At 33.9% G+C, this 25,408-nt stretch overlaps 2 protein-coding genes across 5 annotated transcripts in view; one reads left to right on the top strand and one right to left on the bottom strand.

The window, feature by feature from the left end:
- Nucleotides 1–1,848: 1,848 nt before the first annotated feature.
- LOC134252523 (protein rolling stone-like) lies at nt 1,849–15,502 on the bottom strand. Of its 3 annotated transcripts, XR_009988978.1 has the most exons (6): nt 6,937–7,090; nt 5,624–5,852; nt 4,982–5,192; nt 4,592–4,708; nt 3,346–4,458; nt 1,849–2,827 (listed from the first exon to the last, which is right to left on the bottom strand). XR_009988978.1 is itself a non-coding variant. In XM_062735022.1 (5 exons), the coding sequence occupies exons 2-5, from the start codon at nt 5,834–5,836 to the stop codon at nt 4,085–4,087; spliced, it is 915 nt and encodes a 304-aa protein (XP_062591006.1). In that variant the 5' UTR covers nt 5,837–5,852; nt 15,449–15,502; the 3' UTR covers nt 1,849–4,084. The 3 variants fall into 3 exon arrangements, 2 of the variants coding, with proteins under 2 accessions (XP_062591006.1, XP_062591004.1); XM_062735022.1 differs by lacking the exon at nt 6,937–7,090 and adding an exon at nt 15,449–15,502 and having other exon boundaries at nt 1,849–4,458; XM_062735020.1 differs by having other exon boundaries at nt 1,849–4,458.
- Nucleotides 14,942–25,408, top strand: part of LOC134252524 (uncharacterized) — an 18,608-nt gene continuing 8,141 nt past the window's right edge. Inside the window, exons 1-4 of one of the 2 annotated variants that reach the window (XM_062735024.1) lie at nt 14,942–15,111; nt 18,228–18,448; nt 22,423–22,616; nt 23,394–23,488. In XM_062735024.1, the coding sequence (XP_062591008.1) occupies nt 14,972–15,111; nt 18,228–18,448; nt 22,423–22,616; nt 23,394–23,488 (650 nt within the window). In that variant the 5' untranslated portion in view covers nt 14,942–14,971. The remainder of the gene's footprint in view (nt 15,112–18,227; nt 18,449–22,422; nt 22,617–23,393; nt 23,489–25,408) is intronic. The other variant, XM_062735023.1, reaches the window with a different exon arrangement.

Below are 25,408 nucleotides of genomic sequence, written 5' to 3'. Positions count from 1 at the left end.
CTATGTGCTTAGTTAGTTTATTTAAAAAAAGCAGAGAAGAAGATTTTCAAAGAATCTCTTATTTTCACTATGTTTGTTTAATGACACCCCCCCCCCAACACCAGAACCCTTAACCCTGTTTCCCATAAATTCACAAATCTGGAAAAGGCAATCTTGCTCATCATAACTATGTGCTTAGTTAGTTTATTTAATACTCAGAAGCAGAGGAGAAGATTTTCAAAGAATTGCATTTTCACTTTGTAATCAATAGAGCCCTGCCCTAACACCAGAACACCAGACCCTGGGGCCATAAAATTCACAATTTTGGAAAAGGCACTCTTGCTTCATAACTATGTACTTAGTTAGTTTATTTAATACCCAGGAGCAGAGAAGAAGATTTTCAAAGAAATAATGCATTTTCACTATATAATTCATAGTAGCCCCGCCCTAACACCAGAACCCCTGACCCTGGGGCCATAAAATTCACAAATCTGGAAGAGGCACTTTGCTCATCATAACTATGTACTTAGCAAGTTTATTTAATACCCAGAAGCAGAGAATTTTTTTCAAAGAATAAATGCATTTTCACTATATAATTCATAGAGCCCCGCCCTAACACCAGAACCCCTGACCCTGGGGCCATAGATGTTTTTCTGGAAGATGCACTCTTGCTCATCATAACTATGTACAATTTTCAGGTAGTTTATTTAATACCCAGGAGCAGAGAAGAAGATTTTCAAAGAATAAATGCATTTTCACTATATAATTCATAACACACAAGAAACCATAACCCCTGTTTTGGGGCCATAAAATTCACAAATCTGTCCTTAAGAGGCACTTTTGCTCATCATAACTATGTCTTAGTTAGTTTATTTAATACCCAGGAGCAGAGAAGAAGATTTTCAAAGAAATAATGCATTTTCACTATATAATCTATATAGCCCCGCCCTAGCACTAGAACCCCTGACCCTGGGGCCATGAATTTCACAATTTTGGTAGAGGACTCAATGTTCATTACATTCATGTCAACAGTTTGCCTGCTTGATGTCCAGGAGTAAAGAAGAAGATTTTTAAAGATTGCACTAATTTTAGTGGTTTTGGCCCCACCCCTCAGGCCCCAGGGGGGTGGGGACCATGAAATTCACAATTTTTGTTCCCCTTCACCTATGGATGCTGTATACCAAATTTGGTTGAAATTGGTTCAGTGGTTTCAGAGAAGAAGCTGAAAATGTTGAAATGTTAACACACGACACACGACGGACGACGACGGACGAAAACGGATAGCAATAGGTCACCTGAGTTACTCAGGTGACCTAAAAACACACTACTAGAAACTATTCTCTTTAGAGAATTGGACAGACTTTTACCTTCATGAATGGATGAAGGGGAAAGTCTGTCTACTTCTCTAAAGAGGACAACTAGAAACATGCCACTGTGGTACTTGTTACTAAATCATTGAATTAGCATTTTTTCATTTTAAAATTCATTGGAAATTATCAATGCATCCATACATGTATATTCACATTTTTCTTCAATTATGCAAAGTACTGCTTCTTGTTGCTTCTTTTTAGCAAATATTTAAATATTCCCTTCCCTTCTTGAAATAAAAATATTACAAATTGTATTCAGCAAATTCATGCTGAAATTTTGTTTCAAGTAGAGGGGCATATGGTTTACAGATCCAGGGATTAATTACCTTTGCTTCCAGGTCTATTAAATTAGATGCAGTGCTGTAGTGTTTTTTTTTAACATGACACCTAGAACTCATAAGGCAAAACTATTATGCAATTTTCAGCGTAAGGTTTTCTACGCATGGTTGGGGACATTTTCCTTCTTTCCATCTCCTTTGACATAACACACAAGAAAATACTTGTTTTGAAGGTTTATTTTATCCAAAATTTCTCATGTCCTTAAGTTCAGTTTTCCTTTCTAACAATTTCAAATTGTTACAAACAAAACAGCAGTTAAAGCAGACAAAAATTCAAATTAAAGTTTTGCACATTTCCAGTTAAATGGTACAAATGTATTATTTTTTTTTAAATAATAACTTTCATTTCAACAAGGTTTTTATGTGCAGAATTGATAAAACAACTTTTATTTGATCACCACTCAGTAGAATATCTCTTCAAAATACATTTTACATGTATATAAACATTGGCAAGAAAAAACACAAGCACTTGACAGTATTACCTCAGCAGGAGGATAATAAAGATATTGTTATATCATTATGTCAAAAATAAGCAAAATTATCAACATTATACTGCAACTGAAATTATGCCTCTGTAGAAGAAGTTGTTAATTCAGATATGGAAATCTGATAAAAGAATTGCTTGAAACAAGTTCACCTCATGGCCAGTAAGAAGGAGACACTGCCATACCCCCACCCGACCCACAAAAATCAAAATACAATTGATGTTTTCAAGTATGATACTTAAGCAATACTGAGATTGTTCCTCCCGAGAAAACACACACATTTACAAAAATACTTTAATATCATTGTTGGAGAAATAACTTAATACCAAGTAAGATGACAAAAAACAGAAGCAAAGAGGATTTAAAATGTCTATAGATTTGATCTAAAACAAATCTGACTTTTTAGTCATAACTTATGGAACTCGAAAGCCATTTTTTTGGGTTCTCTTTTACAGTTACTTGTTTCAAAAATAAATGATACATATTTATAAAAAATTATACAAATTCCTTTCATTTTATCAACATTCCATGACATTGTTACACACATCTATAAAAGCTGTCAGTGCATTATTTTCCTGTTTCTTTAAAGTGACTGATCTCTTATCATAAATTATTGAAATGAATACTATAAGTACACATACTATACAATTATGGACTCTTTTGGTGTTGAATATGGTTTGTTATTCACCAGAAAAATATTCATATTGACTGAGGCGAAGCCGAGGTCAATATGGATATTTTTCTGGTGAATAACAAACCATATTCAACACCAAAAGAGTCCATAATTGTTTTATTATATAGTGCGGATTTGAATAAATAAGACATTGAAGGCTGTATGGCGACACCATTTTCATTTGCGATCTTCCATTGTTGAAAATAAAAAAATCTCCAGATAACTGTTTGTAACCTCTGTGTTTTCCATTCCGAGTTTCGCTATGTGTAAGACGTCCAAATGTTAAAAAATAATCCTGAAATAGGTTTGAATAATTGTTTTCCTGCTCAGATACGTAGCTCGCTGCGGCCGTTGCAACCACTGTTTACAACGTTGTTTGATGTTTTTGATTGTGATGTCACAATGCCGTTGCACACGCAATGACCCTTCAGTGAATACGGCCTCAAATCCAGTGAATATGTAGTGTTATGAACTGTTTGCGTTTGTATAGATTTATTCACCATGTAAACCATTATACATGTATTTCTAAAGTGCACTTCAGAGTAAACTCACGAATGATAATTTTACTCAACACCAATTGAAAAAGATATCTAAATAATGCCCATGGGTTGGAATGTTTCATTTTACACTAAATACATGTACATATATTAACTGTAAACAGACAAAGTAAATAATTCAAAAATATCTGCAAAATTTCACTAAAATCACTTGATTAAAGCATCTCTTGAAAGATTTTACAAACAAAACTTGAATATTCTATCATAAATGTGTATCTTTGATACTCTGACATAAATGTGGTAAAGCGTTCCCTTCAAAATAAAAAATATTTGAATGTTACACACTACGTTCTTTACTAGAGATTTCCAAAAAATATACTAAACTTACTGCATATAAATTAGTAAATATTATGCATAGCAAAATGAAAACATCTGTTACATGGACTAAAATTGTTCTTATTATTCATAAAATGGCAAATACTGACAAACAAAATGTTTGGAATGCTAGTACAGTAATAATTTAATAAAGAATCTGTTCCATATTACCCTGAACAAGTCAATAAAAGTGTAAAAATCTAGACTAGACCCCCAATGTTTCCAACACAGAAACATGAATGATAATATAAATACAGGTAATAGTAAACATACACTCCCTTTATGAAGATAGTCACTTGTATGTAAAATTGGCACAAGAAACCCTGAAAGCACAGTTAGATATTATAAAGTAACATTAAAACATTTCTTAATCTGTCTCCACTTTATGTCTCTTATCCATCACTTTCAAAAACCGATGGAGAAAAACCCTTAACCTATACAGTAGGAAGAACATACTGTGCATCATAGGTGCAACAATGAAGCTAATAGCTACAATGTAATACAAGGCTTTTAGAGGGGATTCCCCATAGTTGAGCACTTTGTAAATAAAAGGTTCTCCATACTGATTAGTTCCCCCTAGGTACCAGTAAATAACAGAGAAGGCACTGTAGATCAACCCAAAGATTACACTGTGGATCATGTGCATCATCCGCATTGGCATCCGAGTTATCCAAAGATCTAGAAACACAGCTACAGCATTGGCCCCATGTGTGGAACAGTTAATAAAGTTTACACCAGAACCTGTGAACAAATCATAAAACTTCATGTCAATATTCTATTATATACAGGAAATCAACAGGTGTTTTATGAATATTTATGCTTTTCTAACAAATCATACTTTAAAATATTTGACATGAATTTCTGGATAGTTTACCGTCATAAGCTATAGTCCAAAATAGGAAGGTGACTATAGGGGCACTTCCTGTACTGAGGTTGTACAACACCCACTGAACTTTGATCCGCCCACTACTTTTCAACTTCAGATGAATATCTATTAAAGGAATGAAAACAGTAAATCATATGCAGATAGTGAGAACCTGTCAGTTTTAATTATTTAATTCTACTGTACATATTTGTAAAATATACTACTACATGTAACATCACTAATATCTTAGTTTCTAAGTTTACATTTGATTGAATATCAGTATTTCTACAGACAAAAATTTTTGTGGTAATTATTTCATCCAACACGATAACACACAATTATATAGTAATCAGTTTCTAATTCACACATATAATTCTGGTAATCCGTTTGTGGTTTTACCTTGGTTGATGTTCCTGAGCTGAATGTAATGCCACACATTAGCTGCTCTGAGGATTTGGCAAGCTGTCAGAAGGTAGAAAGACCAGTAGGTAAGCATGATCAACATTTTGGCCTTCAGAGTTCCAACAATTGCTGTGTAGAGCACCATGAATACAAAATAGCATGCCATCAATATCCGATAGTAGAAATAGGGCCAGGGGTTTGAAGTCCACTATTCAATGGGAAAAAAAAAATATTATGTCATCATTTCATTACATGGAGAAATGTTTGCAGTTTGAACTTTCTTGGAAAACACCATGATTCATGATTTTTTTTTCTTCCATAAATTTTAAATTCAAAATCAAATCATTTAAATATTTGCCCCCCCTCCAAATAATGATGTACAGTTTTATATACTGTATACAGGGTTATTTTCGCCCCGTGTTATTTTCGCCCTTTCACACTTGCAAACAATTTTGTCCCATTTTAAATTCGCCCAATTATAGTTTCCTTTAAGAAATCATAAGGTATTCTTTGAATTCGCCCAGTTTTAAATTCGCCCAAATGAGGATAGGGCCAAAGGGGCGAAAATAAAACGGGGGCGAAAATTTCCCTGTATACAGTATTTCACATATTAGTTTAAAATTTGGCTAAAACTGGAACCTGAGACAAGAGGTAGTCCTCTGGGATGTCATATTCTAAATTGTATTTAGGTTCGTAAGGTTTGATGGTCTTCAGGGACCCCTCACTGGGTTGTCTCCCTTTCCTGTCTGTTAGGGAGTAGTAGGCATATCTTGTGTAGGTTCCTAAGGCACCCCTGGCCACCCTCACCCCACCATTGGTGAGGTGGACAAACTTAGCTGCCACTTTAAACATACTGTCTTCTTATATGCTGAAATTAAATAAAACAAATATTATCATTCCCGACTTTGAAAAACAGTTGTGGAAATGTATAATGCACCAATAAATATGCTACCACAAGGCTATATCTATTTTAATATATCTACAGTCCTGTATTAAGTTATGGCATATTTATCTGAATCACAAGGCCAACAGATGCTTAAAAAATTTACTTCATGGTCAGGGATACACTAAAAGGTCTGGTGTATTATTAATGAATAAAACAAGGACCAGCTTTTTCTAACATGCTTTAATTGTGAGTTTCACAAAATAGGTTTAATACAATAATAGACAGTATATATATGTCAGTCAGGTCTGTTTCAATGTCTGCATCTTTACTAATAACTATACCAAATGGATTTCTCGACAATATTCTTTGTTAAATACTCGTATCAGGAGAGCTATATCATAAATACACTGTATATATTGTATGTTCAATGCCATTCTAAGTTAAATTTCCCAATTAATTACCTGATCCTTGACTTAAGAGTTCCAGAGTTCAGAAAAAAGTATTATATCAGGAAGTTGGTTATACAGGGACTTGTTGACAGAACTAAAGACGAACACCATCTTATCACTGCTTTGATTTTTTTTTTCAAGAATTAATTTCTATTTGTCATGACTTATTTATCATGTGAACTTGCTAAAAACTGAAAAAGGAAACTATGCTAAATAAAATTAAAAAATAGTAATGATTTAAAAATAATTTTTAAAAAATAAATCTGATTAAAAAAACATTCATTAGACATACATGTACATGAAAAATACCTGACGTGTAGAATCAGATAAAGTAATACATGTATTTGATAATTGATAATTAACATTTACAGTGCAATGAATTCTAATAAACACTGAACACAAATCTAGACTACAATTATGAAAATACCTAAATTTAAAGAAGGTATTCACATATCCTCTAGTCTATATTCCAAATTGTTAGAATACACTAATCTTATTTAACACTTAGGCCAGTTAGGGGAGGTTCGGTAATATTTAAAACAAACAAATACTAATACCAATGTATCAATGTCTGTCTACACTGCCGGTAACATACATAGAACACAAGGTGTTCTTACCTTGTAACTGAATATGTACGCTTCACTGAATACATGTAAATACTTTCTAAGTTCACAATGAATAATTTTTCTCAAGGCAAAATGATTTGTGTAGTCCACAATCCTCCTAAAATAATAGGTCTATATGATACCAATTTTTTACCCCCATTTTTCATTATAATTTATACATAACAGTTTTTCTATAAATAAATTTACTCATATACCGTGTACATGACATAGCCAATCATTTTCCATCCTTTGAAGTATCCTCTTGTTACACATTCAGAATACTTAGTGCACTGTACTTTATCAGGTACAAAGTTCAAGTTGTGAAATATGAAGTGCCTGCAGCTGATGAAACTGCTGAATGACATAATCAACTAAATATATAACATTTTCCTATCTAATACAGAGTACAGCTGTAATACAACTGATAGTCATACACATTCCATGGTATTGTAATTATGTTCCCCAAACGAAGTTGGGGAACATATTGTTTTTACTCTGTTTCTTATTATTATTATTCTTATTATTATTATTTTTCTTCCTGGGAAAATTTTGTCCGCGAGTGATCTTGTAAACTACACATCCGACTTAGGTGAAACCTTTTTAGGGTAAGTAGGCATGTTATGTAGATTTGCGGAATCAAGGTCATTTTGCGCGCACGTGCTTGCAAGAGCGCGCACGTGCAAAACTTAAAAAGACCAATATAAAATGGATATAACCGTAACTTTTCTATTTTGTGACGAAATGTTTTGAAACTTATAATGTAAGGATAAATTAGTAGTAAGCACAAGATGACATGGTCAAAATAGCAAGATCGCACGCGCATGCACGTGCGCTTCGCTCTGATTGGCTGAAACTAAAGTCTCAATATCTTTTTTGTTTTTTGATAAAATCATTTGAAATTTTGAACATAGTCATATATTAGGGAGATCTACAGCCTGTATTATAAGATTTATCATGAAAGCATGTGCATGCACATGTGCTTGCAAGAGCTCGCACGTGCAACACGAGAAATGTCCAATATAATTGATACAGACGTAACTATTTAAATTATTGATGAAATGCTTTGAAACTCATATTATAAGTATATATTAGAAGCATAAACAAAATGACATGGTCAAAAAAGTAAGATCTCACGCGCATGCACGTGCACTTCGCTCTGATTGGTTGAAACTAAAGTCTCAATATCTTTCTTGTTTTTTGACGAAATCCTTTGAAATTTTAAACATAGGCATGTATTAGGATATCCTACAATAAGATGTATAGCAATTATCATGAAAACGCGTGCATGCACATGCGCTGCAATCTGATTGGCTTATGCTTTAAATAGCTATAACTCCCTTGGTTTTCAACCAAACAGGATGGGATTTGGAACATAGATAGATATAATGGACTTCTACAAGATGGTATAGTCATCATGCACATGCATACACGTGCGTGTACGTGCACTGCAATCTGATTGGCTGAAACTTTAAACAGCTACAACTCCCTTGGTTTTCAATCAAACGGGGTGGGAATTAGAACATAGATAGATGTAGTGGACCTCTACAAGAAGGTATGCCATCATGCTCATGTATGCACGTGCTTCTACGTGAAATGAGTAAAATCAAAAATACAGTTTAATGAGCGTATTTTTTTTTTCATACTTTTGGATTAAATACTTTAATATTTAGTATATTGAAATATATAGATTGTATAGACAAGATGATATGGTCTTTACGCACATGCATTCACATGCGCACGCGTGGAATTCTAAAATTTGAATGAACTTGGTACTTTCTGGGTAAATGTTGTTAAAGCCTCAAATGCATAGAGTTTGTCTTATTTAATGAAGCTTAGAGGGAATGTGGCACCAAAAGGAAGTTGGGGAGCGTTTGGGGAACATCTGTAACGGTCCCCGTTACAATTAGCACTAGTTCTTTATACTTTTGGATTTAATACTTAATATTTATTAGTATATAAAAATATATAGATTGTGTAGACAAGATGATATGCTCATAACTTGGTACACTTCTGGGTAAACGTTGTTAAAGTCTCAAAAGCATAGAGTTTGTCTTATTTAACGAAGCTTTCAGGGAATATGGCACTCAAGGGAGTTGGGGAGCGTTTGGGGAACATCCGTAACGGTCCCCGTTACAATTAGCACTAGTTTGTAGTGTATTACGTAATTAAAATTCTAAAAAATATTTTATAAGTAGCAGAAAATCCATAAAATATGATCTCTCATTCTTCATTTATCCATACTACCAATGGAAACAGGGAGATGAAAGGGGGGATAATTGAAACTATATACTTGTACAATAGTACATGTATAATTTTTAACTATAATACAATGATCATCAGATTTAAATTGAAGTGATAAAATTTTTCACTTAAATAGAACATTTAAGTGTTTCTTATTGAATGTCAATAGTTATAATCATTATTTTGCCATGCCTATTTCTTAAGAATCGAGAAAGCAATACTAGCATTTGTTACAATATTTTAAGAATCTCTCTTTCTCTCTCTCAGACTAAGGCAATGTATGTTTTGCTGACTGAAATGGGAGATTTTAAGAAGTTTGGAGAGAGAATGAAAACATGTGTATCAATCCAGCCCTTGTTTACCTGGTATTCATGTAGATTGTCAATGAGTCAATCCCATTTTTTTTTTTTTAATTATTTTAAGAATTCTTATATGTGCATTAAGTTTTCTTTGACATAGTCATCAAAGAAAAAAATTATAACCAGTATGGAATTCTGATTAAAGTGGTACAATTTAAAAATGACATGAATAATTATAATCATTACTTAATATATTTAACAATTAATTACCCCTTTTGAGGTCAACATGGTGAAATTAGGACCCGAGACCTGACCCATGAGGTGACCTAACCTGACCGAGGCCGCGTAGCAGTAGAGGTCAGGGCAGGTCATCGAGTGGGCCAGGTCAAGGGTCCTTATTTCACCATGTTGAACTCACAAGGGGTAATCAATTGTTTCATTATATCGCTATATATTGAAAAGTATGAATCTCTAACCGTTATATCTTTCTTTGATCGGGATCGGGATTCTCTACACTCCGTATAGTGAAGTTGTTTACATTGACGTCTTCAAGTTGTGTAAGTTTTTGCATCATGATTTACTGATCAAAACAATATTTGGTTGATAGCGACATACATTGTTATAACTAGCGATTAATTACTTTCCCTCTACACAGTCAAAATCTTAAAGAGCCGCTTCTACATTATGAGTAAACCGTTTAAGTTAACGATAAAGTTTAGCATATTCTGTATGGTAATACAAAACAGACCATGCACAATTTTAATAAAGTGCCACGCCACAGCATGATACGCCCGTCAAAAAATTACAATTATAATGTATCTTAAACAGTTAAAAGTGCAGGAAAATCATGTCAACCTTGATTTTAAGATTTCAATGATTTTTACACACCTTAAAAAATTTGTTTATCCATCTCATGTGGTGTAGGCATTAATTATAACAAATATTGCATCATTCATAGATTTCTATACCTTGCCAAATGCCTATCATGTTAAACAATATCAAATTAATCTTCACAACTTAATCTATACCTAATTAATTTTGGAAATAAAAGGCTGGCCATCAAATATAAACTGACCAACAGTTCTTCTGTCTAATTCCCGAAGGAGACAATTAAGAGCATGCTCTGAAGTAATGAAAGAGACATGCAGCTAGCCTTCCTACATTGAACACATTAATTAATCTTTAACTGGATGCTTGTCTACTCATTACTCCCAAAAGATTATTGGATCTGCACTATCTACCATAAAACATTTTTAAAACGTATAAAACATCAATGATTTTTTTTTTAGATTTAATGTCAGACAGTTAATTGTTAATATGCAATTCACATGGACATGCAGATTCAACCCCTACCCCCATAAAATTAATTTTTAAGTTCACAATATTATGTAATAGTTTAATATGCAATATCAAATTAGTTTTAATTACTTCTCATCAAATTCATTTTAAAACTTTGGCTATCCAAGAAGAGCTATTTTTAATCCAAAAGGCTTACCCATTTGGCCCAATACTCAAGGGATATAGATAGCACTGATGCTCTTACAGCTACTCCTCACACTAAACTCATTAATTTCTCTCTCTAATTTGACATGCAATTTTCTGTTATCAAAATTCTTCTTGACCAGTGCTTGATAATTAGACTCATGGGAGTGGTGGAATTTCTCTAACATACATTACATTTGTTATAGATTGCTGTCAAGTATATATGCTAAAAAAATAAGTATTTTCTTAATTTAACATTTTTCTAATAAGGTTAGTGCAATAGTTTTACATTTTTTTGAATGTGTAAATGAATAGAAAAAAAGACATTTCTTTTTAAAAATTCCACTTAAATTAAAGGTCACAGTGACCTTGAAATAGGTCGCGACACACCTTCTACCTAAGATGCATAAACTGGCCAAGTTTGATGATTCTAAGTCTAATAGTTTTCTAGTTATGAACCGGACAGGATTTTTCCATATTTGGCTATAACTTTTTAATTATAGGTCAGAGCGACCTACTTTTTGTGCGCGACACACCTTCTACCCAAGATGTATCAGCTGACAAAGTTTGATAACTCTAGGCCTTATAGTATTCAAGTTATGAGCCGGACACGAGAAAAGCTAACAGACGGACAGACAGACAGACAGACAGACAGACAGACGGACGGACACGAAGCCTATAACATAATACGTCCCGTCTTAAGACGGGCGTATAAAAACATGTTGTTTTTCTCGAATAATCATTATTTTACACATTAACTTCACTCAAAAGGAATTTTTGATTAAGAGGTCATTATTTAGCGGTCATTAATAATAATGACCAGGTCATTATATCCCACGCGCAATGATTCCTAGGTCATTATTGCTGTAAACAGTACCATTTGGAGTCATTGTTGTGTTTTAAAGTTTTCTTACCTCCCAATCCAATTCGAGTATTATCAATAGAGGTATACTAATAATTTATATTATCTCTGTTCATACAGTCAAGGGACATATTTATTCGCCACTTCCGCGCAAATCGCATCATGTTTTCTCGCATGTTTGGTAAAGTAGGGCTGAGAGCTATTTTTAGAGAAAAGATTTTCCCATTCTATTTTTACCTTTGTGTTGTGATACTAAAATTGATGACGTATACACAATATTTTTGTCATCTGCTATATTGTTTGGCGATAAATTTATGTAAAAACAACATGGGTAACAAGGGGAAAGAATTAGATGTGTCCGTCAGAAATATGGTGTAGAAGCGTATAAAAACAACAGAAATACATCAGAATTGGCGAGAATATTAGGAATCCCCAGGTCTACAATACGTTGTATTTTTAAAAAGTTTGATGAAACGGGACAGGTAGAAAATCGACAAGGAAGAGGGAGGAAGACAGTGTTTACAGACAGAGATAAAAACAAACTTTCACGTGTAGTTAAAGAAAACAGACGAAGAACTTACGAGGACATTACAGGTATTATAAATGAGGAAAACGATCATAGATTTTGTACTAGAACTATAAAAAGAAAAATTCAAGAGCTGGGATACAAACGGAGGGTTGCCAAGAAAAAAGTCGCTATTTGTGAGGCCAACAAAAAAGCTCGCTGTAAGTGGTGCAAGGAGAGAAGAAATTGGACTGTTGATCGTGAATGGAATAAATGGGTGTTCAGTGATGAAAGCCAGAGAGTAATTGGAAAAAATAAGAAAGTTTATATCTGGAGAAAAGACGAGGAAAAGTACAGTGCGCAGCTTGTGTGTCCGCCATCTCGACGACAGCTGAGTATCATGATCTGGGGTTGTGTTTGTATAAAAGGAATGGGAACTTTAACTAGTGTAGAAGGTAACATAAATGCAAGAAAATATATTGAAATATTAGACAACAACCTTTGGCCCATTTTAGCCAGACATTTTCCAGATAACGAGTATGTATTTATGGACGACAATGCTCCCATTCATAGAGCAAATTTAGTAAAAGAATACATCGCCAATAACAATATAATTATAACATCATGGCCTGCCCAGTCCCCTGATTTAAATATCATCGAGAACATTTGGTTAAAATTAAAAAGAACACTGGAAACCCGTGCCAAATTTATTAACACAAAAGATCAGCTGATGGCGGAAATTCAGACTGCTTGGGAAAATATACCATCCTCCGACATTGAGGACCTGTATAAGACAATTCCCGGCAGACTAAGGCCAAAGTTTTTATTTTTTTTGGTTTACGATTTTTTGACACAAAAATATGCATTGGGCGGTCGAAAAATAAAAATAAAAGTAATTTGGAACCTTGACATATTTTTTTCTCGAGTAGCACTGAAATGTATTCAAATAAAAATAATAAACACATAAGATTTTTCAACTTTTAAAATTATTTTTCTTACCATTCAGTTTTAAGTCAAGAAAAATGAATTACACGTGAAATGACTCAAGGACAGAAATGTGAGTATCAGGCTCTGTTACTGTTGATGGTTTTAATTCTTCCGGGTTACAAGTCTGAGTTTCCATAATAGACACATTGCACTGGGACAGATATGGGTAAAATTAAGAAATTGGCTATTCTCTGGTCAGCCTTTCCACTTACTAAAAAAAATTTGGAAACTCTGAAAGTGATGGATTGCTTTCACAACAAACCTTTACCTTAAGATGCGTGTGTCCAGGGACCAACCTAGACCCATGAAGGAAACTTCACTTCTCCCTCAAAGAAATTTTAAGGAGAAGTTTTGAAATTTAGGGAGACTTCTTGGCGCCTATTCGTGGCACACTTTAATCGTTATAAAACTATTTCATTGTTTAAAACTTACATACATTTCAATAATTTTTCTGTAAAAACATTGTATTTAAAATGATTAAAAAAGAGAAAAAGAATCTTAAAAGATATTTCCCCCAATTACAAAGTATATAAATATCTAGAAAAAATAATAAAACAGCATTGACATTAAATAAAATTCACTACAACTACTATTAAACTGTAAAAGTTTCTTATTGTCAGATTAATGTTGTCTATCAAAACATTTTTTTTCATTTCTTATATACACTGTTCAGAATTCAGAATTCAGAAAATTTTATTTTGAGTCGGATTATTATAACAGCAACATAAGCTCTGTAGAGCTTTTGACCGACATTACTGTAGTAGTAAAATTTCTCTTCTCATTAGATTTCCAGGCTTTTGGCATAGTCATAATTTTGTTAATTTCTCTTCAAACTTGTTTTCAATACAAAATTCTTTTTCTAATAAAAGTTTTGATGCAAACCTGCATGCCGATTGAACAGCTACTTATGTTTATCGAATCTGTCTTCTGATGTGTAACCTCTTAGAAAGCTAATAACTTCACAATTTATCAGTAAAAATATGTCTGTATTCACAGCATGAATTAATTATTTGACAATAATAAAGATCTAAAATCTTCTCCAACATCTTTGGCATGACATCTACAGCTGTCCAGCTATTTTGGATCTTGTTGTGTATAACTTGTAACGATGGACTTTTTCATACCCGGAAGTGTAAAATCTAAAGGAGTTCCGACGGGGTATTCAACCGATGCATTAGCTGGTCATTGGCAATGTGGTTTGATAATCTGTATTTGTGGAGTTCATTGAATTTTAGTGAGGGTTTGGGTTAATGATTAAGAAGTGTTGTAAATTTTGGTTTGGTCGAGAAAATTTCGAGTCTGACACATTATTTTTATTTTCGTAAATAGGGAAAAATAGGGTCGGCGGAATCGTAAACCAAGAGAAAAAAAACTTTGGCCTAAATGAAGTATTAAAGATGAAAGGCAATTTAACAAAGTATTGAGGTAAGATGGGCATTTATTATTTTTTAAACAGCTCCTAAATATCAAGGTGCGCGATGTAAAAATTTCGGCGGCCATTTTGAAGTGGCGAATAATTATGTCCCTTGACTGTATGTCTGTGTTTGTGCCAATAAATATCACATTCATAAGTTTATTAATATAAAATACATAACTTAAATAATTCCCGCCAAAAATGTTTCCATTTAAACAACGTTGTCACGAGTGTTGGTCACATGCCTTTAAGTCAATATGCCAACAACTACAACGCTTATCAGGAAATGTGTATTCTGGACTATACTACAGTACTTCATTGTGGTACACGTCACTGAGGGGGCCGACTTACTGTGCAATGGGCCGCTTGGTTATGATGTCTCGGCTCTCCTTACCGGGTATGAACTATGACGTACTGTACTTTCTAAACATCAGTTTTTACCAAGATCCGGAAATATGCTCTAGAAACGATTAAACTTGCTCAAAGCATATGTATGTTAACTTCATTTTTGATTTTAACAGGTGTTAATTTTTGAATAACTTTTTATTTGAGGATACTTAATCCGTAAACATCGTTTAATTTTAGGCCTATTTATAAAACTGACCATACTGGTTCGACATATTTGCCCTTTCAGTTTATAGAGCTTAATATTTATTTAATAATGCTGAACATCAGCAATTTAAAGTGCAGTTGCATTTTCTTCATAGAATTCGATAATTTTGAGTAAAACGTACCTTATAGCAAGCCTGTTCTTTTTCAGTAACATGGATTGTGTTCCGCCATGATGTGAGGCTCATGATGTCGTTGGGAATATTTTTGTTTTGATAAACCACGTGACCTGTAATCTGACCTTCATAACATATTAGAGTTATTGCCCTTTATGCAGAGATATTTATTTTTTTTAAATTATCTATTTTATTTATTTTTTGCTCGGAAACACAGATTATTTTTAATTACTTATTTTATTTTATTTTTTGCACGGAAATACATATGAATTCTTTTCTCTAAGACACATTTAGATTTCAAACCTTTTTTTAAATAGTACTCTGTTTATAATTACAAAAAATTCAAGTCTATATGCAAGATTTTTTTTTTAAATTAAAAAAACAAAAACAAAACATTTGCCCACCCAGCTTGAAAAATTCAGGTGTCTGAGTACATATTAAAAAAATGGTCTTATTTGAGATTTATAGAGACGTGCATGATTTGCCTGTACATAAAGAATTTAATTTACTACAATAGAACAGAACAGAACTAAACATTTTATGTGTAATACATTTAATTATTGTAAAATCAAGACCAAAGTAAATTAGTTCAACAGTTTATTTGCATGTATATCTATTTGTTCAAGAATGTTTGTTTTTCTTGTAAATTTTTCTGAGGGCACATGTAAAATAAAATAAAATACAAAGCGGGTCTTTCACAACTTTATCATAATTTCTCAAGTTCAGGCACTTTTTTCATTAGGGTATATATCTATGTGAAATATATATATATATATATATATATATATATATATATATATATATATATATATATATATATATATAGGGCCCTTAAAATATCCCCGATGCAATAAGAACATTAGTCAACATACACACATAAACACAATTGTTGGGAATAAATGTACAGTAGTTTGAAAAATGATTTGTACAATAAAGGGTTAAAGCAGTATGAGCTGCAACTTTGATGTCCGAAATTTTAGTTGCAAAATTGTAATAAATTATTTCAGTGAGAGACAAAAATTACATTTAAAAATTTTCTTTTGTTCGTATTTGTGATTGAAGAACTATTTATAAGCTTTGATTGAAGCAAAATTACATTATTGTCGTCCTGTACAATATTGATTTCTCACATAATACTATATATTCGATTGTACAGAAGTCTTTCCTCAGAAGATTTTTTTTAGTCTAATTCATCATAAAGGTTTAAATTACATACAGATTTATTATAATAACACATTTTAAGAGCAAATTAAAAATCTCAACTAGAACTGTCCAATAGGGACAAATACCCCCGCTGGGTTTTTCAGAGTAGGTGCCAATTTAGAAATATTTTATGGATCTAGTAAGAGGTATTCACTATTGTCTAATAAAGTGCCTTGCCACAGCATGATATGCCCATCAAATATTTTTCGATAACCATAAATTGGTTAGGGTGCAAGAAAATTAAGTAACCTTGATTAACAGATTGACACAGATTTCAATGATCTAATTTCCATTTCTTATCATGTTTAAAATATTGTACTTACATCTCTAAGAGACTTACAGTGTAGGAATTAATTAAAACAAATAATACATCATATAATTCTAAACTGGCTGTGTTAGAGCTTAACAAATATCCATCTGCAGCTTTAAATTGTTTATTGCATATTTTATGAAATAATGGAAATGCTACAGTCTAATAAAAAAAAATCAAAAATTAATTATTCTTTAGACTATAAAATTCTAAGTGAGACATGACTGCAATTTGTTGCAAATATATAAAAATTGAAATGTAATTTTTTTTCAATGAACACATGTATAATTAATTTTAATTATATTATACAATACTAATTCAGTTTTAATCATACACTAAAACATCAATTTGTTTTAATTACATTACACCAATTGAAAGATCTTTATCTTAACTACAGCCATCAAGAACTCTTAATTAACACAAGCAACTATAAGGCCATTTCTTTTTGCCCAACTCCCAAGAGATAAATTAAGATAAGATCTAGAGATGCTCTTGCCAGTTAACTCCCGACAATGAACTCATTAATTTCTCTCTAATTTGACATGCACATTTCTGCTATCAAAAATTCTCCTTGACCAATGCTTGATAATTATGCCCATGGGACAAACTGAATTCCTCTCAAATCATTAACATTTGTTATAGAATTTGCTGTAAAGTATATGGTAAAAAATAAGTTTTTACTTAATTTAGCATTTTTTAATAAGGATACAACTATATTTTTACATTTTTTAGGATTATGAAATTTAAAATTTTAAAGACTTATTTTTTTTAAAAAATCACTTAAATTTAAGGTCACAGTGACCTTGAAATAGGTGGTGACACACCGTCTACCCAAGATGCATAAATTGTCCAAGTTTGATGATTGTAAGTCTAATAGTTTTCTAGTTATGAGCCAAACAAAATCACAAAATAAAAAAGAAAAAACGCCTGTAAAATGCAGAAAAATCATCCAATCATGATGAAAATCCCAGGTGCACACCTTCATATGGTGAATAATAAGTGTATAAATTTTCAGACAAATCCATCTAACAGTTTCTGAGAAACGGTCCGGACAAAATCTTGTCTACAGACAGACGGACAGACGGACAGACAGACGGACATGGTGATTCCAATATACCCCCCTAAACTTCGTTTGCGGGGGTATAAAAATGCAGCTCATATTGCTTTAAGTAACCGTTGATTTTTTTTAACCTGGCATACTTAAAAAGCTTTATGTTATACCCGTATAAGCATGATAAGTATGTTTTCAATATTATTTTTTCTTCTTCAATATAGATCTTGGACCTTCCAAGCCTCCAATCAGAGCTGCCCGGCTAAACCATCTAACGGCCGAGCCACGTGTAACGTCACTCTGGCCTTCTGTAAGAAGATAGAGAAAATTCCTGAGTGCAACGAATCGTCCAGTGCATGTGTGAAGGCGTCCAACTACACTGGGGGTAATGAAAGCCAAACCTTCTCAATTGGTGGATATACACCGAATCCGTTCTCGCTATCTGGTACGTATATAAATTACTGTACATACTGTTTAATATTCCCTCGCCACCGGTTCAAGTAATTGTTCTAGAATTCCAGTGAATACTATTATATTTGATGCAATGCAGCATTACATGTATACTCTAGAATTAAACTAAAGGTATTGTAACCAGGATTGCTGAATAGTACACCAGACGTCAGATGCTAGTACTGCGTCTGGCTAGCATTTACGGTCAAGTGAATCTGAGTACAAAGACAGCATTACGATCCGTTCACTTTTTATCAAAAGTAAAACATGTATTCTTCTGTTCATTTGAGGTTTGTGCGTACTCTGACATTTTGTTTCTGTTCTATTGAGGTTTGTGCGTACTTTGACATTTTGTTTCTGTTCTATTGAGGTTTGTGCGTACTATGACATTTTGTTTCTGTTCTATTGAGGTTTGTGCGTACTCTGACATTTTGTTTCTGTTCTGTTGAGGTTTGTGCGTACTCTGACATTTTGTTTCTGTTCTATTGAGGTTTGTGCTTACTCTGATTTCGTACTTCTTCCTGTGGATGGCTTGTGCGTACTTCAGCTCTAGTAATGTTTTGTGCATACTCTGATTTCGTACTTCTGTTTTGTTGATGCTCTGTGCGTACTCTAATTTCGTACTTTTGTTTTAATGATGCTTTGTGCGTACCCTGATTTCGTACTTCTGTTTTGTTGATGCTCTGTGCATACTCTGATTTCGTACTTCTGTTTTGTTGATGTTTTGTGCGTACTCTGATTTCGTACTTCTGTTTTGTTGATGCTCTGTGCGTACTTTGATTTCGTACTTCTGTTTTGTTGATGCTCTGTGCGTACTCTGATTTCGTACTTCTGTTTTGTTGATGCTCTGTGCGTACTCTGATTTCGTACTTCTGTTTTGTTGATGCTCTGTGCATACTCTGATTTCGTACTTCTGTTTTATTGATGCTTTGTGCATACTCTGATTTCGTACTTCTGTTTTGTTGATGCTCTGTGCGTACTCTGATTTCGTACTTCTGTTTTGTTGATGCTCTGTGCGTATTCTGATTTTGTACTTCTGTTTTATTGATGCTTTGTGCGTACTCTGATTTCGTACTTCTGTTTTATTGATGCTTTGTGCATACTCTGATTTCGTACTTCTGTTTTGTTGATGCTTTGTGCGTACTCTGATTTTGTACTTCTGTTTTGTTGATGCTTTGTGCGTACTCTGATTTTGTACTTCTGTTTTGTTCATGCTCTGTGCGTACTCTGATTTTGTACTTCTGTTTTGTTCATGCTCTGTGCGTACTCTGATTTTGTACTTCTGTTTTGTTGATGCTTTGTGCGTACTCTGATTTTGTACTTCTGTTTTGTTGATGCTTTGTGCGTACTCTGATTTTGTACTTCTGTTTTGTTGATGCTTTGTGCATACTCTGATTTCGTACTTCTGTTTTGTTGATGTTTTGTGGGTACTGTGATATCATACTTCTGTTTTGTTGACAGAGCACTTCTCTGCTCGGTTGCCGTCCTGAACTATCGTCTGATGCAATGAATCTTATATGTACATGCATGCCTCAAGGGCCAGTGATATACTATATTTGACTTTACGAAATAACTCTATATATTTTGTATATATAGTGATCACGTAAAATCAAATATTGCATGTTACTCGTCCCTGTGGTAAATGCTTAGTCTATTACAAGAAGCATCTAGGGTATTAGTTGGTTGAAGATGGCTCAAGTTTTGTGGGGTGTACACACTATCTAGAGAACTATAGTTCGGCGGCAATCAGTGTGTCTGTCTGCCTGTTTGAATCCAGAAAGGTTTACCATTTTCAAAAAGGTCTAGGAAATGCAAAATTAAGCTTACCCGAAAACAAGGTTTAAAAAACTCTTACAGACATGCATTTATTATATCCCACGCAACAAGTTGCGTGAGGTATAATGTTTTTGTCCCGTCCGTCAGCCAGTCAGTCAGAGTGTCCGCCAGTCCTGTTTTTTTTCTCAGCGCAACTCCCCATAAACCGCTGCACAGAATTTCGTCAAACTTTGCAGATATTGAGGACACAATGCGTAGATGTGCATAATTACCAGGGAATTCCGATTCCTTTAATTTTTCCGGGAATTTTCGCACTTTTCAACTTAGATTGTTGACCATATCTTGAATATGGAGATGAACAATTTGTCAGCGCAACTCCTCATAAATCGCTGCACAGAATTTCGTCAAACTTTGCAGATATTTAGAACACAATGTTTAGATATGTATATTACCAGGAAATTCCGATTCCTTTATTTTTCCGGAAATTTCCACACTTTTAATCTTAGATTGTTGGCCATATCTTGGATATAGAGATGGTTCATTTGTCAGCGCAACTCCTCATAAATCGCTGCACAGAATTTCGTCAAACTTTGCAGATATTTAGAACACAATGTTCAGATATGTATATTACCAGGAAATTCCGATTCCTTTATTTTTCCGGAATTTTCCACACTTTTAATCTTAGATTGTTGGCCATGTCTTGGATATAGAGATGAACAGTTTGTCAGCGCAACTCCTCATAAACCGCTGCACAAAATTTGGTCAACCATTGCAGATATTTAGTACACAGTAAATAGATGTACATACGAGGGCCGTTCAAAAATTACGCGGACTGTGCTATTATTTACTCTTACAGACGTCATAGAGTTTTGAAATTTCACAGAAATATGTATCTCAAAGATTCCTATAAATTTTGGGCAAAATTTCTGTATTTTAAAAAAATTATACTAAAATTATCGGTATATTGATATCGCTGATTTAGAGGTACGGAGCACGACAAAAAAATTGAAGCAAAAGCATGCGGAATCCAAAATTTAACTCATTTATTTTCTATAATTCGCAATATTTTTCGACAACTTTCTCAAACGTATCTTTAAATTGTTCTATTATTATGTATCTGGATTTCTGGCGTGATATTTGAAGTACTAAAAGAAATATAGTGATTTTCCTCTGATGCGATCCCCGTGAAAACGACTGTGAAAATGACGTCTCGTGAATTGACGGCGCACCACACTTTAGTTAAATTATGTGTAATGCTCGAGATATCGCCAACATAGATCCAAAATATGCATATTAAAACATGTAGTAAACTAGGGTATTCGTGACATTCGTCCACAAATAGTAAATAGGAATTTTAGACCATTAGACCTCTGTAAAATGTCTACACTGGAGGACGGGAAGAGTATTATCGACGAAAACTTTATCTGGAATGTAAAGAACGTGATTGAGAGTCATCAATATCACACTATCTCATAAATACCTGCAGTTTTTGGTTTTAAAACAAAAAAAAGAATATTCTTTACTTGTTTAGTAGATTTAAAGCTTGACAAGAAATTGTGTTTTGATGTTGAGTAGATAAGATGACTCAAACTGTACAGGTACTCTTGGGAAAATGTTGAGAAAAGGAAAGCTCAATCACATATTTTTTTATAATGTATGTGACGTCGAAGATTTTGGCAATTTGCTGCTCCGTGACTAAATGATATGTCCTGAAAAATCACTCAAAATTGATACCGATTTACAACATTTTGATATGAAATTTTGTAGACCATATAAGTAAAGATTCTTTTTTATTATGTGCAACATTTTGCCCGATTATGTCGTCAAATAATTTTTCTGTGCAGCAAGTCCGCGTAATTTTTGAACGGCCCTCGTATTACCAGGAAAATCCGATTCCTTTATTTTCCGGGAATTTCGGCATGCACTTTTCAACTTAGATTGTTGGCCATATCTTGAACATAGAGATGAACAGTTGTCAGTGCAAATCCTCATAAACCACTGCACAGAATTTGGTCAAACGTTGCAGATATTTAGGACACAATGTGTAGATGTGCATATTTCCGGGAAATTCCGATTCCTTTATTTTTTCCAGGAATTTCAGCACTTCAAGTCTTGGGGGAGCGTGGGGTATGTGAGCTTGCTCACTTTTTCTTTCATTCAATTTATAATCATCGTGTTCTTCTTTAATGAAAGGGGGCGTCATCGTGGCAACTTTTGCACCAGTCTTCCTAAACTATAGCACCACGTGTGTTAACTTGACGACAGTAGTAAAGTTCCATTGCAATTTACAATCAAAATGGACAGCAGGATCCCAAGGATTAACTCCGATCCCGAGGTCGGCAAACATTAAACCAAAGTTTGAAAAAAATCAAAAGGGTGAATGTACAGTAAGTATTCATATTTCCTTTTATTTATATGTATATTAATTAAATATCAACAGTTCATTTTGTAACAGCTTAGTACGGTGTCCGGGGACATCAGATTTTAGCATTTGCAAATGTGTTCACTACGCGCCTTCGCCGTTCTAACACGTGTTTAGAAAACAAGCGCCATCACACCAGCGCGCGAACACACAACACACTGGCGTGCAAACACATCTTTGCAATACACACTGTCGCGCTAAAATAAAAAAAAACACACTGTCTCGAGATCAAACTACATATGTATATAGAACGTGCTATAATTCGCTCTTTGTTACGCAGCAGCACGTTTGTAAAGTTGCATTTGCATGGTCACGTGTTGTGTACAGATGCGTAAGCGTGAATGAGGGAGATGTTTTAGCACGTTAACAAGAACAGCGTATTTTGTACACCGAGCCAGTGCGTTATTATCAGCGCTGTTCCATATACAAGTGACGATGCCCATAGAAAGAAACGCCGTCACGCCGTGAACATCGCACTAGCGTCGTTGTTACTATATATCGCGCTGTATATGTTTGCAAATGTCCCTGTCAGGACACCTTTACGTTTGTACTGAAGAAATAGGTATCATTTTAAAATATCTATAGGGTTTGTATAAGTGATCAAATTTACCATGAAATCGGGTATAATTCTTTTAATTATTGGAATAAATCAGAATATTTCACAGAATTGGAAAAAGTTTTAGTAAAAGTGAACTAACTGTATCTGTATTATTTTAATTTGAACTATATCTTTACATTGCAGTACATCATTGATGCAGATTTTGAGGGGGCATGTATCAATGTTGTCCCATCCCTTCCCGTCAACGGGCTGGGTGCGGGGACTGTTCTCATTATCATGTGAGTACTGAGTAGTGCTTCTCTTTCTGATTATGTATTTTGTTTTCCAGTTCAGGGTCATTTTAATGAATAGTGGCGGGTTATTTTTTCCTAAATGCTAGAGCTACACCTCAACAAAATGGCTGGGGGGACTTATGGGACACCCTCAGCATCGGCGTCCAAGGTAATAGTTTTTGGAGTAGATTTCAAGTACGGTACTTCTATGACCAGCATTAATCAGAAATGCAGATGGAAGATGTTTCCAGTGCGTTGTATTGTACCAGTCAAGGTTTCAGATGCTGCAATTTCAGCTAACGAATGACAAGGTTAATGTTTTTGGAGCATCTTTAAATTCTTTGAGCCGGTCACATTTCCTAGTTACAGTAAACGCAACATTGACAAAACTTGGATGATAGATCTAAGAATTTACACTATCAGGCTTGCTTTGAGTGCTGGATTTGAGCTTCCTTTTCTGGATGATTGACCAGGTTAATGTGTTTTTTGAACAGGTCTCATTTCCAAAGTAACTAAAGCCCTATATAAATTGACTAAAATTGAATGGATGATACATTTAAAGATAAACACTGCTGAACTTGACTTACTTTGGCTACATTTTTCAGACAAGCGACTAGGTTAAAGATTTGGAACAGTTTCTTTCTTAAGTGACTCTAAGTCCTTTGTTAACCAGTTGAGTCAGATACTGGATCTGATTTACATTTTCTTGATGAATGACCAGTAAATGTTTTAAAGTAGGTCAAATCCAAGTAACTCTAAGACATACATGAACCTAACATGCACGGATCAGATCTAGGGATGCACCTACTAGATTTAACTAGTGCTAATTGTAACGGGAACCGTTACAGATGTTCCCCAAACGCTCCCCAACTCCCTTCTCGTGCCATATTCCCTGTAAATTTATTAAAGAAGGCAAAATCTATGCATTTAAGACGTAAACAACGTTTTCCCAAAAGTATACCAAGTATTTCAAATTTAAGCAATGTGATTGCATGAGCGTAATGACGATATCATCTTGTCGACACTATTTTACTCATTTGCACGTGCACGCACGTGCATGATGACCATACCTTCTTGTAGGAGTCCATTATGTCTGTCTATGTTCTTAATCCCATCCTGTTTGGTTGAAAAACAAGGGAGTTATAGCCATTTAAAGTTTAAGCCAATCAGATTGCAGAGCACGTGCATGCGCGTATTTTCATGACAATTATTATATATCATATTGTAGGACATCTTAAAGTATGCTTATGTTTTAAATTTCGATGCATTTTGTAAAAAAACAGAAAAGATATTGATATTTTTGTTTCAGCCAGTCAGAGCAAAGCGCACGTGCACGCACGTGCATGCATGTGAATGGTGACCATACCATCCTGTAGGAGTTCTTTATGTCTATCTATGTTGTAAATCCCATGCTGTTTGGTTGAAAACCAAGGGAGTTATACTCATTTAAAGTTTCAGCCAATCAGATTGTAGCGCACGTGCATGCGCGTGATTTCATGAAAAATTTTATATATCATATTGTAGTACATCGTAATGCATGTCTATGTTATAAATTTCAAAGCATTTCATCAAAAAACAAAATAGATATTGAGATTTCTGTTTCAGCCAATCAGAGCAAAGCGCACGTGCATGCGCGTGAGTTCATGCAAATTTGACCATGTCATCTTATCTACAGAACTTATATTTCTTTATATAATGAGTTTCAAAAAATTTTATCAAAAAATGTAAAAGTTACAGCCATATTAAATATATCAGTCATTTTACTCATTGCACGCGCCCGCACGTGCATGCGAATGCGCGCAAAATGACCTTCGTTCGGCACATCTACACAACATGCCTACTAACCCTAAAAAGGTTTTAACTTAGTTTGGTGAACAGTTTCTGAGAACACTTCCGGACAAAAAAGTACCGGAGAAGAAATAAGAA

This window comes from Saccostrea cucullata, unplaced genomic scaffold, assembly GCF_032062105.1.
Source record: "Saccostrea cucullata isolate Sc308-1 unplaced genomic scaffold, CSIRO_AGI_Scuc_v1 ctg167, whole genome shotgun sequence".
In the NCBI taxonomy this organism is placed as follows: Eukaryota; Metazoa; Mollusca; class Bivalvia; order Ostreida; family Ostreidae; genus Saccostrea; species Saccostrea cuccullata.
This window is presented reverse-complemented; position numbering and strand designations above follow the sequence as displayed.

Coding starts and splice junctions, on each gene's coding strand:
- LOC134252523 (XM_062735022.1), bottom strand. CDS start 5,836: ATGTTTAAAGTGGCAGCTAAGTTTGTCCACCTCACCAATGGTGGGGTG. Junction 5,193..5,623: donor AGGACTACCTCTTGTCTCAG/GTTCCAGTTTTA, acceptor CCCATTGAATAG/TGGACTTCAAACCCCTGGCC. Junction 4,459..4,591: donor TTGGACTATAGCTTATGACG/GTAAACTATCCA, acceptor ATTTGTTCACAG/GTTCTGGTGTAAACTTTATT.